Here is a 12139-nt window from a genome sequence, read left to right as displayed (position 1 = left end):
ATTCAAATGATGGAGTGACTGCTGGCTATGAGATGTTTTGCAGTCTTGTGAAGGTGAAGAGTCAGTTTGGGTTCCCCATGAACGTTAACTAAAAATGCATTCCAAGAGTAGACCAGACTGTCTGCAGAATAGATAAATGAATGAACACTTATACTCTAAGAGGAGAGAAGAGTCTAAAAGGGCATTCTGAGTCCCTTTCTGCCAAGAGTATCTATAAGATAAACATGCTAAAGCCAAGCATGCTTATGAGGCCATTTGCAGAGGACATGTTTGTCCTTCAACAAGGACTATAAGGTACAAATACAGGAATGTATAAGGAAAAATGCATTCTCCTCCATCCCCAGGGATGCTGCGCTTTTAGCTGAAGATGTCACCTGGACCTGTTGTCCTGACTTTCCAGGTGCACTGGGGTCAGAATGAGCCAGAGAAGCCCATTACCACTACAGTGTATTCTCCCTTATCGCACTTCCAGCTAATAGACCAGAGGGGCGAAAGGACTCACCAAGATCATGGAGATGGAGTGATGGAAGTGGCTCCCTATCTTGACATTTAGAAAATGCTCCACAGCAGGAGAAGATGGATGACAACCCCCAAATTAAGAGAAAAGAGCTCTGTCATCTGTCCCTGGAGAGCACATAAGCAGATGAAGGGGAGGATGTCAAAGTCCTTTATCTAGAAGAGGCAAGGATGCCTGCTGACGGCTTTCAGAAGCCGTGAAGCTGCCTCCTCTGAACAGTGGTGTTGGGACAGCGATTTATGTACCCAAAGCCACTGAGCAAGACCCTCAAATGGAACAAAGCTCTTCTGTCCCCCATAAGTAGGGCAAGCTGTCCTAAGTAGGTCCCAGTCTGAAAGCTTGGGACCCTTTCCTCGAAGGGTCAGCTGGCCATCCTGCAGTTATGACAGCGTAAACAAACACTACTTCTCAAAGCTGAAAAAGTTGTGGATTCTAAGAACATGAGAAAATGAAATGAAAAAAGAAGCAATAGAGAAAAATCTGCAAGAGTTCCTGGAGTTGAAGGGAGTTGAGCAGCACTCATTCCATAGCAATTTGGGAAGGTGATATAGGAGAGAATTGCCAGACACATACAGGATATAACTGTCTGTGTGCACACACACCTGGGCACAATACCGAGGATTCTACCTAGGGCAGTGCATGGGAAGCAAGTACTTTATTACAAGCCATATTCGACTTTTTTAGTTTGAGATAGGGTCTCACTAAATTGCTCAAGTCCAGGTAGGCCTTGAACTTGTGATCTTCTGGTTTCTGCTCCCAGAGTAGATGAAAATGGGCCTAAGCCAGGAAATAACATGTTTACTGTTCCTTGAGCCATTGTGGTGTTTTAAATGAGATTTTAAAATAATAAAATAAAACTGATCTTTAGAAGCTACTTTATTGAATAGATATGAACAATTGGTCCTTAGCATGCCAATTGTCTACCTGGCTGGCTCAGACAATCTGTCCTTCTCTGTAGCGTATGTGCCATGCACAGAGTTTGCAGTCTTGTCTAAGCTATTAATCGGCTCATCGTAGCTTTCTATCAAATAGAGAAAGGAAAAAAACAACTTTGTCCAGGTCCAATTTGGATAAATTTTGAATTAGTGGCATCTGAATCAATGCTATTTAATGAAGTCACAGCCGAATGGATTCAAGAAGAAGAGCTGGAGGAGGTTAGAGTTAGAAAGACAAGAGAGAAGTGACCAGGAATCGAGAGAAGGAGAAATGGGAAAGCAGCAGTGGCAGAGGAGACATGGAAAAATCACAAAAAGATACATTTTAATGATGTGACTTGAAAGAGAAGAAAGAAGCATAATGGATCCTTTGCTTAAATGCTCCAGGTTACAGAGAAGAGGTACTCACTGCATGGACATGTGTCCTGGCTGTGGGTCATCTAAGCACAAATGACCTGTACTGGCTCCTGAAGCCTATGGGCTGTTACTCCCAGGACACTTCAGGCAGCTTTCTTGCCATGGGAATAAGTCAGAGACAGGCGACTAGGAGCATAGCAGGAGAGCAGTGCTCCGTGGTCAACCTCCGGTTCTGAAGTAGCATTGGCATCTGGACTAGCAGCCTGCCAATCATTTCGTGGATGGTTTGGTGTGAACCTCATTCATCCTCCAAAAGAACAGTCAGTGTGAAGTCACAACTCTCTCCTGCTGACATCTGACCCTGACTCCAGAACTGGGAAAACAAACAAACAAGCAAACAACAAAAGCTTCCCAACAACTGTCTCTTCCCCACCCTCTCTCCCCCGAACCCATCTACTAAGCCCAGCAGAGGTTTTAAGGCTCAGGACCTAGGAAAGGAGGGGATGGAAGCATTAGAGAGGCTCTCTCAGATTGTACCTAATGAATAGCCCATCCCAGGGTCCACATTCCTCTTCAGGGTGCAGCTGGAATGCAGGAAGAGGGAGAAGGGTGGACACCACATTTCCCAGAAGAGGACATTTGGCTTAGAGAACAACAAACATGTCCGGAGGACAGGTGTTCTGAGTAATGAGACTTTAATGCAGAAGCTAATAGGAACAAGCCATGAAACCAAATGCCGAAAGCCCAGGGGATAATGAGCATGTTTGAGAAGGCTACAGGAAGCAAAGACTCTTGTACCAACTTTAGGGAACAGGGCCAAGATTCTAGCCACCTAAAGCCTTGCTGGGGCTTTAGCTCTCAGGCACTGGAGACAGGAACAGTGGTTTTAGGCAAGGAGGATCCTGGAAGGGCAAAAGGCTGGAAGCAAGCAAGAAGACCAAACCAGTGATGTGCAGAGCTAAGTTTCTGGAGGCTACTGAAACAGCTTCCTTGGTTAGAGACTCTGCTCCAATACCCCTGCTATGGTACTACAGACCAAAGATGTCAAGGATGTGGGCCCCACCACACTGGCACTTAGGCACAACAGCTGGAGGCCACACCCCGCTGTGGCTGTTAGGATGTCTCAGGTTTCTTTTCTCCTCCTGTGCACTCTGACCTGAGAAGGAAGGAAGCAGAGACTGTAGAAGGAGCCAAGTATGGACTTGGCCCATTTAGTGGGACATGAGTGAGAGGGGATAGCTCAAGTGGGCATGAGAGAGTTGGCTGCAGCTCTCTTTTGCATGTGCAGCACCTGGGTGTTATAAATGGGGAAGTGGGGTGGAGAGGGACTATGATAAATGGACCTGTTAGCAAGCTGCGAGCCTCAGTAATTAAAACTGGGGGTGCCCTGAGGTCCATTCTCCCTGGACCTCATCTTTCCTCCACTTCCTAGCTCCTCTCGTCTCTCTCCGAGACTATGACTCATGTGCAATTGCCCAGGGCTTCCTTCTGAACCACACAGGGGACTGGGTTCTTTTTGTTTTTCCTTCAATGAACTTCAAGATTTTGTCTTGCTTTTTACATCTTTGCAAGCCTTCACCATCTCAATCAACAGTATTCACCCTTGAAACAAAACCCTCTCACTGTTCTGGGCACCTCTGTACCCCACATGCAGTCTAAGTAGGGGTGTTACTAGCCCTGGATGAGAGGTCACTGACCCTGTTGTCCTTTATGGTGACAACTCATCCCAGGGGCAGGTAGAGGGGCTGCTTTCTTGTGCATTATGTAGTATCTCTGATTCTGTCAGGAAGGAGGAAGACAGCTATTTTTCTAGACCCTAAAGGAAGATGAAGATGAGCAACATACTAGTAGCCTGGCCTTGGGCAAGTCATTATGGTTCTCTGAGTAGGTTTCCTCATCTGTAAAATAGGGCTCTATACTCTGGGGGTGGGGGGAGTTTGAAGGGAGAGTAGCAGTGAGACTTAGCATGGCAAATGCAGAACAAGACTCCTGGTGCATAGTAAGTTTTCAAGGCCAGGCACTATTGCTTGAGACCTCATCCAACCGAAACCTCGGGCTTCATAGCTTTTCTGGGTGTCACAGATGATGGAAGAGTGAAAGTTCCTCACAGGAAGATACCCACTGACTAGTTCATAGTGGAATGGACTCCCTCAAGAGTATTTCAAAGAGGCCTCCACATAAATTTGGAGGGGCTGTGGGAGTGATACTTAAGTTCAGGCCCCACTTTCCCTAAGCACTGACTGAAATGGGGGGGAAAGTACTTATCTGCAACAGCACAGTCACGACTGTCCCCAACTTCATAGACAAGAGTGGGTGCCTCCCCGGCCCTTTTTCTTCATTCAGTCAGCCCACTCTGGCACCAACTAATCCTATCCCATAAATATTTATTTGGGGGGCATGGGAAGAAGGCAGCCATGAGGAATGGTTTCTATGAATCTCCTAGAAATGCTGTGGCAGCCTCATCTTCAGGGATCTGCTAATACCTATGCTGTCTGACCCAAGTGGGAACCCTATCTGACTACAGAACTGCAGAGGCAGTGGCCCTGTGACAGAGAGCACAGGGCAGTGAACAGGGGCTCTGATCCCAGGTTTCCTCTCCGCATGCATCCCAAAGAAACTGGGTCCCTTTACCCTCAGTATCAAAGCAGGAAGCTAAATTGAGCGATCTGTCTACTATTTTATGCAGAAATGTGGGACATTCTTTTTTTCCACCCTTTTTTGAGCAGTTATCTGAAATGTTTGATGCATATTCAACTCCTTCCTTTTGTCTTCTTTCCCAACTGTCCCACAGCTTGCCCAGCACACGGCTGTCACTTGAAACTGGTCTAGCCTAAGAGGCACTTCTCTGCCCACGTGAGGAGCAGCCCAGTCCCGCATGGTCATGGCAGGTGAGGGGCTCTTTCTCCTCTGGTCCTTCCTACCTTTCCAGCTCATAGAAACGCTCCTCCTAGCAGCTCTTATTAGTGAAGGCACTGTGGTTTCCCATCACCTGGTCCATTTGTCAACCTGACCCATGACTTATTACAGCTTAAACGAACCAGATCTCCCCGGGAGGGTGAAAATATGTTGTGGTTATGAAAAGCCAATGTGACTGGACGTAGAGTCTCAAAGGATTTCCAAGAGAGGTGCTAGGGAGCCATTTGCAGAAGAAGAATCAGCACAGGGCCTCTCAAGGAGACTGCTTGGAAAGAGAATTCAATATAGACAGACACTCCACTTCTTTCAAAGGGAGGATCTGGCATATCAAATGTAAAGTCCCCAAGCATCATGCCATACAGATTCATCTCATATAATGATGGGCCCAAACTTCCAGCTCTGTTGACTGATGGTTTCTTGATCCAGGGCAGAGAACTGTGTTCTTGTGTCTCAAAGGGTGATCTTACATATACCTAGAGGGTAATTCTGGACAGACAGACAGACAGGCATGTGCATGTGTGTGTGGGCGCATGTGCATGTGCACACACACACACACACACACACACCCTGAGGATCTTCACTGACATGATGAATCTCAGCGACGTTCCCCACCTCCAGGTGAGAGCAGAAGCATCCAGAGCCACATTTTTAATTTCAAACTTCTACCCACACTGTTATTCAGTGTTTCCTTGCCCTGGTCCACCCTCCTTTGGCATATGCTGTATTTTCCTTCTTCAACAGTCTGCATTACTCACATCTTATTAAAGGATTATGCTTAGATCAGGTTATTGCCCTTTAGAAAAGAACGCGGAGAAACTGTATAAAAAGACCGGCCAGGGACGGTCGCAAGAAATCCTGTTGGTGGATGGAAATACAGAGGTCAGCCAGCAAGACTCACGAGCTAGGACAGAGGGAAGGAAGTGGGGGAGTGGGGGGAACTGTCATATCTCCAACTATCTAAAAGTTATTTGCTGATGACTAAGAACCAAGCCTAAAGCAATGCTCTGATAAAGATGAGGAGGGGGAGACTGAGCCTGGACCTAGGGTCCGGACACCAGGGCTTCAGCCAAAGCTAACTCAACTAGCAGCTGGAACATGTGTCATTGTGACCTATGCTCTGTTGATTTCAAGTGGCTCACTTATAAAATTACAGAGTTAAACTGCCTGTAGGGATAAGCCCATGATTCTGTACCTAATGGAAAAATAATAGAACCTGTTAGTCTGCCTTTTCCTAAGACTTTGATTTCACTTGCAGAAAAATTTAAAATTAAATTAAAAAAATACAGTTAACAATCTGCCTTGATTGCTTTTACAATAAACCTACTAGAGGCTCAAGGCCATGGGCCTTGGACCCTGTGAGGGTTTGATGGTAAACTCTCCATGCCCAGCCTTCTTCCCCGTCTAAATACCTGCCAACAAGAACAACACAAAGGAGGTCATGAATGTAACTCAGGGAAAAATAATAAACGAGTTTCTCAAAGTAAAGTGAAGAGGAACAGAATCACCAGAGAAGGTATATTTTCGAGGAAGGTAGCCATTGTGTATACCACTGTGAATCCCTCTCCACCTCTGAGATCTCTTACACAGCCATAGCAGCAAACCATGATTTTGTAATTTCACAAACCATATATTGCCAAAGAACGTGACAAAACGGTAAGGCAAAGTGTCACTTGAGTCTGACGATTTCAGACACAGGGTATTTAGAAATTTGAGTAGACAGGATGGACATAGGAAAGAAGGAAGCTGGCAACTGTCATAGACAGGAGCAGAGAGCTAACTCCAACATGCAGTAGGTAGAGGCTCTCGGGCTATAAAGACTAAGACCTAAATAATAGCTTTCCATGCCCTTGAGAAAAAAATCAGCCAATGGAACTAGATAGGGAAAGTTCTTCTAGGTAACACTGTCTTTTTATTCCAGATATGTAGGCATGTCTGTCTGCCTGGGATAATTGATCGCTTTCAATCACTGCACATTTCAGATATCTTAAGTGTGGCTTTCTGCACAGTTGATCTAAACCAGCAACCGAGTCCACGCAATCTCTCCTTCAAGTCAGCTGAAAACAGTGAATTTCACTTCGTCTTCTACAGGTGCCTTAGGAGACTAGAACTATGGGAAAGCTCTGGGTTTCTTAGCAGCAGCCTCCTTGAGATGAGTGTACTCTGAAACGGGGCAGGGTGGGGCAGATGTGCAAGTTTTCTGAGCCTGGGGACAGTGCAGAAAAGAACCACGAAGACAGTGAGCAGCCCGACCCCAGAGTGTTGTCAAGCTCAGGATTGTTGAGGAGTGTGTGCATGGCTGTGCTGCTAAAAGCAAGAAGGGAACCTGTTAGCCTGAGTGTCAAGGGAGTGTACTTTGGAGTTTGAACCATTGCTTGCCCTCTTAAAGCGAGCAGGCTCACTTGCCTTGTATCCACATATTTCCAAGAACCATAACAAAACCATAACAAAACCGCCTGTGGGAGGATCTATAGTGTGACTCCGCCCCTCCTGTGATAACCTTTTGTCCAATCTCTTTCTCTCTTTCTTAGTTTTGTTATCTTCTTTCTGCCTTCCTGGGGTCCTGGTCCTAATCTTCCTTCATAAAACTTCTGTAATTTCCTAGCTTTCCCTATGTGCACTTTTTTTTTTTTAACTCACAGGGAAAGGGAAACATAAAAAAGGATAAAGAATTTCAGCCCAAGGCAAGATTTGTTTTTCCCCTTTCCTTTCAACCTTCTGAATTTGGAGGAAAAAACAAAACAAAACAAAACAAAAAAAAAAAAAACAAGTTGGCTCTGTTTAGATCAATTCATTATGGAGAGCTCACTTCAAAAACTGGAGTATTTGAGAGGATTTGACAGTTTGTCTCCTGGTATTCAGAAAGAGTTCTTCATTTGCTCAGCTCTGGAGTGATCCTGTTACAGCAGTGTTGGCCTGAAACACAAAGCGGGGCTCTCCTGGCTTGTAGTTGACTTCCAGACAGAGCAAAGGCGAAGCAAAGGTTTCCCTGGCCTACTCTAAAAATCAGAAAGTTAATTTGAAGATGGACTCTGTAGATGAGTTACCTCCTAATACCCTCCTCTTTTCCTGATACCCGGGCTCTGCTTCTCTGAGCATCCTCCCATCTCCCTTGCCCACCTTCCATCATACCCCCAGCCCTGTACAGGTACCTTTGACTTTGCCAACTGTGTCTAAGCATCTTAAAACCTCCCTAACCCATCTGTTAATTAGCCACTTAAAAGGGAGCCACACGGTTCCTCCTTAGAGCAGATTCCCATCTCCAAGACATTAATGAATCAGGTCATGGTGAGGAGGAAGAATGGGTTTGGATGTGTTGGATGTGAGACAGCTAAGGGCAGAATAGAATGTCAAAGGGGGCCAGCCTCCTAGGCTGGATGCTGGACAGAGCCCATACTCCTGGAGGACATGGTCATCATTCTCTGGGCAAACAGCCCCAGGTAACAACCTCAGGGACACTCAGGAAACTATGACAATCGGGGGATGCCTGTGGTTCCGGCCTTAACCGGAGAAGTTCTAAAGCAGAAATAAGAAAAGAATATACCTTCTAATAGAACTGGGGTTCCAGCCTGGAAGGTGGGACACCCTCATCCAGATCTAACATCGCTTTCTCCTCCCGGGAGCCCAACCAGCTGGATATGGGTGTGCTCACTGCTAGAATTCCCCAGAGAGCTGGCTATCTCCACTCCAGACACTGACTTCTCACTCAGAAACACGCTAGCGAGGGCTAATCACTTCTTGAAAAAGCAAAATCTGTTCTTCCCTGCAAGGGAGGGAGAGATGTAAGAGCCATGAGGAATACACATGCGTATGGCAAGCAGAGGACTGCCCGGCCTGCGAGCACCAAGGCAGAGCAGATGGCCTATCCCTCTTCCATCTTTTCTCAAACTCCCACAATATCCCTTTGCAGTGAGGCTTTCCTCACTGAAACTCCCTCAGACACAGGACCACTTGCCCCAGGGCAGGAAGGGTCCAAGTCTGCCTATCTTCAGGGAGGCTCACACATTGCAGCAGCTCTGCTCTCCCTTGCAGTAAGGACACATCACATCTCGGCTGCACTACTTCAAAAAAGCAGGAAACTGAAGCACATCCTATCTCCCTACCTGACCTCTGACCATGACCATTCTTGTTTCTCCCCACTTTCCCTAGGAAAAACTCATTACTGTGAATACATATCTCTTACAACTTTGCCTCTCTAACAACACAGACTACACAGCCCCCAACCCCACCCAGGTGAGGCAAGCAATGACTTCTGAGGTATAAGCAGAGGAAGATGAGCCCCCTCCCGCTCCTGCCCAGAGGAGCATGTGAGAGCGATGTGGGCACACACCCTGACACACTTGGAAGGAAGAGGTCCGGGTGATATGCTGTCTTGCCAGAACTAAAAAACGAAGTTCCCTAACCTCCTCAAGGTCACTCCTGGTGTCCTCCTATCCCAGCCCCCACCCGCTCACAAACACTGATAAGTACTGTCCCCTACACACCCAGTACCAGAGTGATGATTTCCATAGCACCCACCAGGCGAGGCTGCAGCTGCTGGAGAGGTGCTGTGAACTGAATGAAATCAGGGGGTGAATTTGAGGGAGAAACATTGCCTATTTCCATAATGATCTGAGGCCTGAAATTCAGCTCTTTTCCCCAGGGTTCACTCTCTCCTTCTCCCAACCCTAGAAACTGCCCCCTCCATGTGGGACAGAGACACTATACGGAGAAGAAGAGAGGGACATCAAGAACTTCTTCAGAGCCACATGGCAATGTCCAGTTTTCACAGGGATTCAATCTCAGACTTTAATCTCTGAGACCACAACCTTATCAACATAGGCTGTCATGAACAAACTGAATAAGGAAGAAAGGGGGAGGGAGAGTGCGGGGGTGGGGGAGGAGAAGGGGAGGAGTGGAGGAGGCAGGGAGAAACCCCAAGAGATGTTTGTGAGAATCAACTAGAAAGTGGTGAGAGCCAATGTGGGCTTACTGAGACGAGACAGGAAAGAGGAGATGAGTCCCCGAGTCCCGGGTCAGAGGGAACACATGAGAAACAGTGCACATCTGTTTCAGAAAGGCACCTGCCTCTAAGCCATTCTTTGCTCGGCAAACTGAGTCAAGCGAGAATTCACTGCCAGACCAAACAAACTCCTAAAAAGTGGTGTCTTGCTCTTAGTTTGTTCACAGTGCCCATCTTCTACATAGCAAGGCATAGAGACTGCAGACTGTTGCTCACAAGCCTAGTCCAGTCCAAAGGGATGCTGAGTAAGCCCATGCTGGGGACAGCTACAGGAAGACTGTGGTGGCAAGGTCAGGTAAGGAAGGGTTAAGAAGGGATGCTCCCTCTAGAGTGCATCCAAGTCTAGTCCTTGACATCTCCTCTCAACACCCACCAGATCAGGGTGGGAAAGGCAGGCAGAATCAGCTCTTCCAGCATGCCTAGAAATTTCTGCCCGCCTTCCTCTTTTCAGCAAGGTGGGGGTGCTTAATGTTCAGAGCGGTGACAGGAGGAGGTTTTCAAGCCACGGGGATAATAAGCAATGTGCAGACATTAGCTAAACGGTGGATGGACCAGGCCAGCCTTGGTGGGTCAACTCACAAGCCGTGGGCTGGGGGCTGGGCCTGGGAACTAGGGCAGTGCCCACTCTGTGTGCCAGAAATGGAAGTGTTTCCTGGGGCAGGGCTTTTCATGGGAACCACATCCAACCATTCATCTTCACGGGGACGCTGGAAGCACAGCTGACTTCGCATCCTCTGCCTGTGCAGTTCCTAAAGGAGAGGCTGGGCTCCTGTTGTCCCTTTGGCTTTGACTTTCCAATGATCTCCCTGGGGAGCCAGAGACACGGGTGGGAGGAAATCAGAGTGGGGCTGTGGACTATCAGGTTTTCAGCTCCTGTTACACATTTTGGAAAGGGACAGTAGCCACTGTCTTTACCATGTGTGCAGTAAAAGATGGCCTGAACTCAGAGAGGTCTGCCTTGAGAGAAGTCCTCCAGTCTCATCAGGAAAGGCAAGCACCCCACTGGAAGACCTACCCTCTGTGCTCTGTCAACACGCAATGGGGAACATTCTCCCCTGCAGAGGCAACTGCCCTTTCCATACCATCCTGCACTTAACACCTGGGAACATCCCAGCTCACACTAACCCGCTTGCTGTTCTTTTCAGTGAGGTGCCCACACTGCTCTGCTCTTTATATTAAAGTGGCACGCCAGTTTTAAAAATAAATACAAAAACAAGAAAACTAAGCATGGTACAGCCCATAGTAAAGTGTCCACGCACCATGAAATACAGCCTGGGTATTATTGATGAGATTCTTATCCTTGAACATCATGAACTCCGTAGACTGGTACTTTGTGTTGCCATTCTCTCTAAACCCAAAAGCACACCTAGCTGCTTCCTACGGGATGCGGGAGCCACTGTGGAAGTGACTTAGAAGGGGAGAAATAGTATGCGCGAAGAGGACAGGGCCAGGCCTGTTAAGGGGGGCGCGAGGCCTGGGGACCCAAGGCAGGCACCCAGTAGCGCCTCTCACCTGTGGATGTTCATCTCTCGTGGAGGGCGGTGGGCCTTGTCATAGGAGACCTTGGCGAAGACGCCCGCCACGATGACGAAGGCGATCACCCCGCAAGTGATGTACACGGTGAAGTTGGTCTTGTCCTTCTCCGGGTCGTACTTGTTCTCGGGCCCGGGCGACACTACCTTGGTGCTGGGCGTCTGCACCCATACGGGGCTTTGGTAGTTGGTGCACTGGCGCTGGTCCAGCTTCTCGTGGCGCTTCTTACAGCAGAAGCGATAGTAGCAGGTGCCGCAGCAGTACAGGTAGCCGCTCTCGCTGTTGTTGCACTCGAACTCCTTGTCGTACTGGCCGCTCACGTCGTAGTAGCCCCAGCACGTCTCGTAAGTAACAGTCGCGCTGGCCGCCGCCGCCGCCGCTGCCGCTGCTGCGGACTGTCCCCGCCGGCTGCCCGCCTCCGGGACGCCGGACGCTCGGGCAGTGCTGTTTAGTTCGCGGCCACCTCGGGCCAGGGCGCCCCCAGCACGCCTACCTCCGACGGCTCCCGCGTTCAGGGTCCGGTTCCCGGAGCGGCCGCGGGCGGCGTCTGCGCCGGGCGGCAGGTGCAGGGACGCGAGCGACAACAGCAGCGACAGCAGCAGAGGCGGCAGCAGGAGGCGGCGCAGCGCCATGGCGGGGCCGGGCGGGAGGGCGCGGGCGGACGCGGACTGCAGGCCGCTGCCCCGGCGGCTGGCCGGGCTCCGAGGGCGGCCGGGCGGGCTGGAAGGGCGAGACGGACCGGTCAGCGGCGGGGAGATGGCGCCATCGAGGCGCGGGAGGCGGCAGGAGCGCACGGAGCGGCGGGGCGCGGGCTGCGCGGGGCTCTCAGGCTGCGCGCCGGCTCCGCGCTCCCCCTGCGGGCTCCGCGCGCCTAGCGGGCAG

At 49.2% G+C, this 12139-nt stretch overlaps 1 protein-coding gene across 4 annotated transcripts in view; it reads right to left on the bottom strand.

Annotated features, from left to right (window-relative positions):
- Positions 1-11889, bottom strand: part of Shisa6 (shisa family member 6) — a 292149-nt gene extending 280260 nt beyond the window's left edge. For all 4 annotated transcript variants that reach the window (XM_021178071.3, XM_021178072.2, XM_021178073.3 and 1 more), the window contains exon 1: positions 11237-11889. In XM_021178071.3, coding sequence (XP_021033730.1) covers positions 11237-11889 — 653 coding nt within the window. The remainder of the gene's footprint in view (positions 1-11236) is intronic.
- Between the last annotated feature and the right edge of the window lie 250 nt (positions 11890-12139).

This window comes from Mus caroli, unplaced genomic scaffold, assembly GCF_978045245.1.
Source record: "Mus caroli unplaced genomic scaffold, Mus_caroli_1 scaffold_13, whole genome shotgun sequence".
Taxonomy (NCBI): Eukaryota; Metazoa; Chordata; class Mammalia; order Rodentia; family Muridae; genus Mus; species Mus caroli.
The sequence above is the reverse complement of the archived record's forward strand: the minus strand, read 5'-3'. Positions and strand labels throughout refer to the sequence as shown.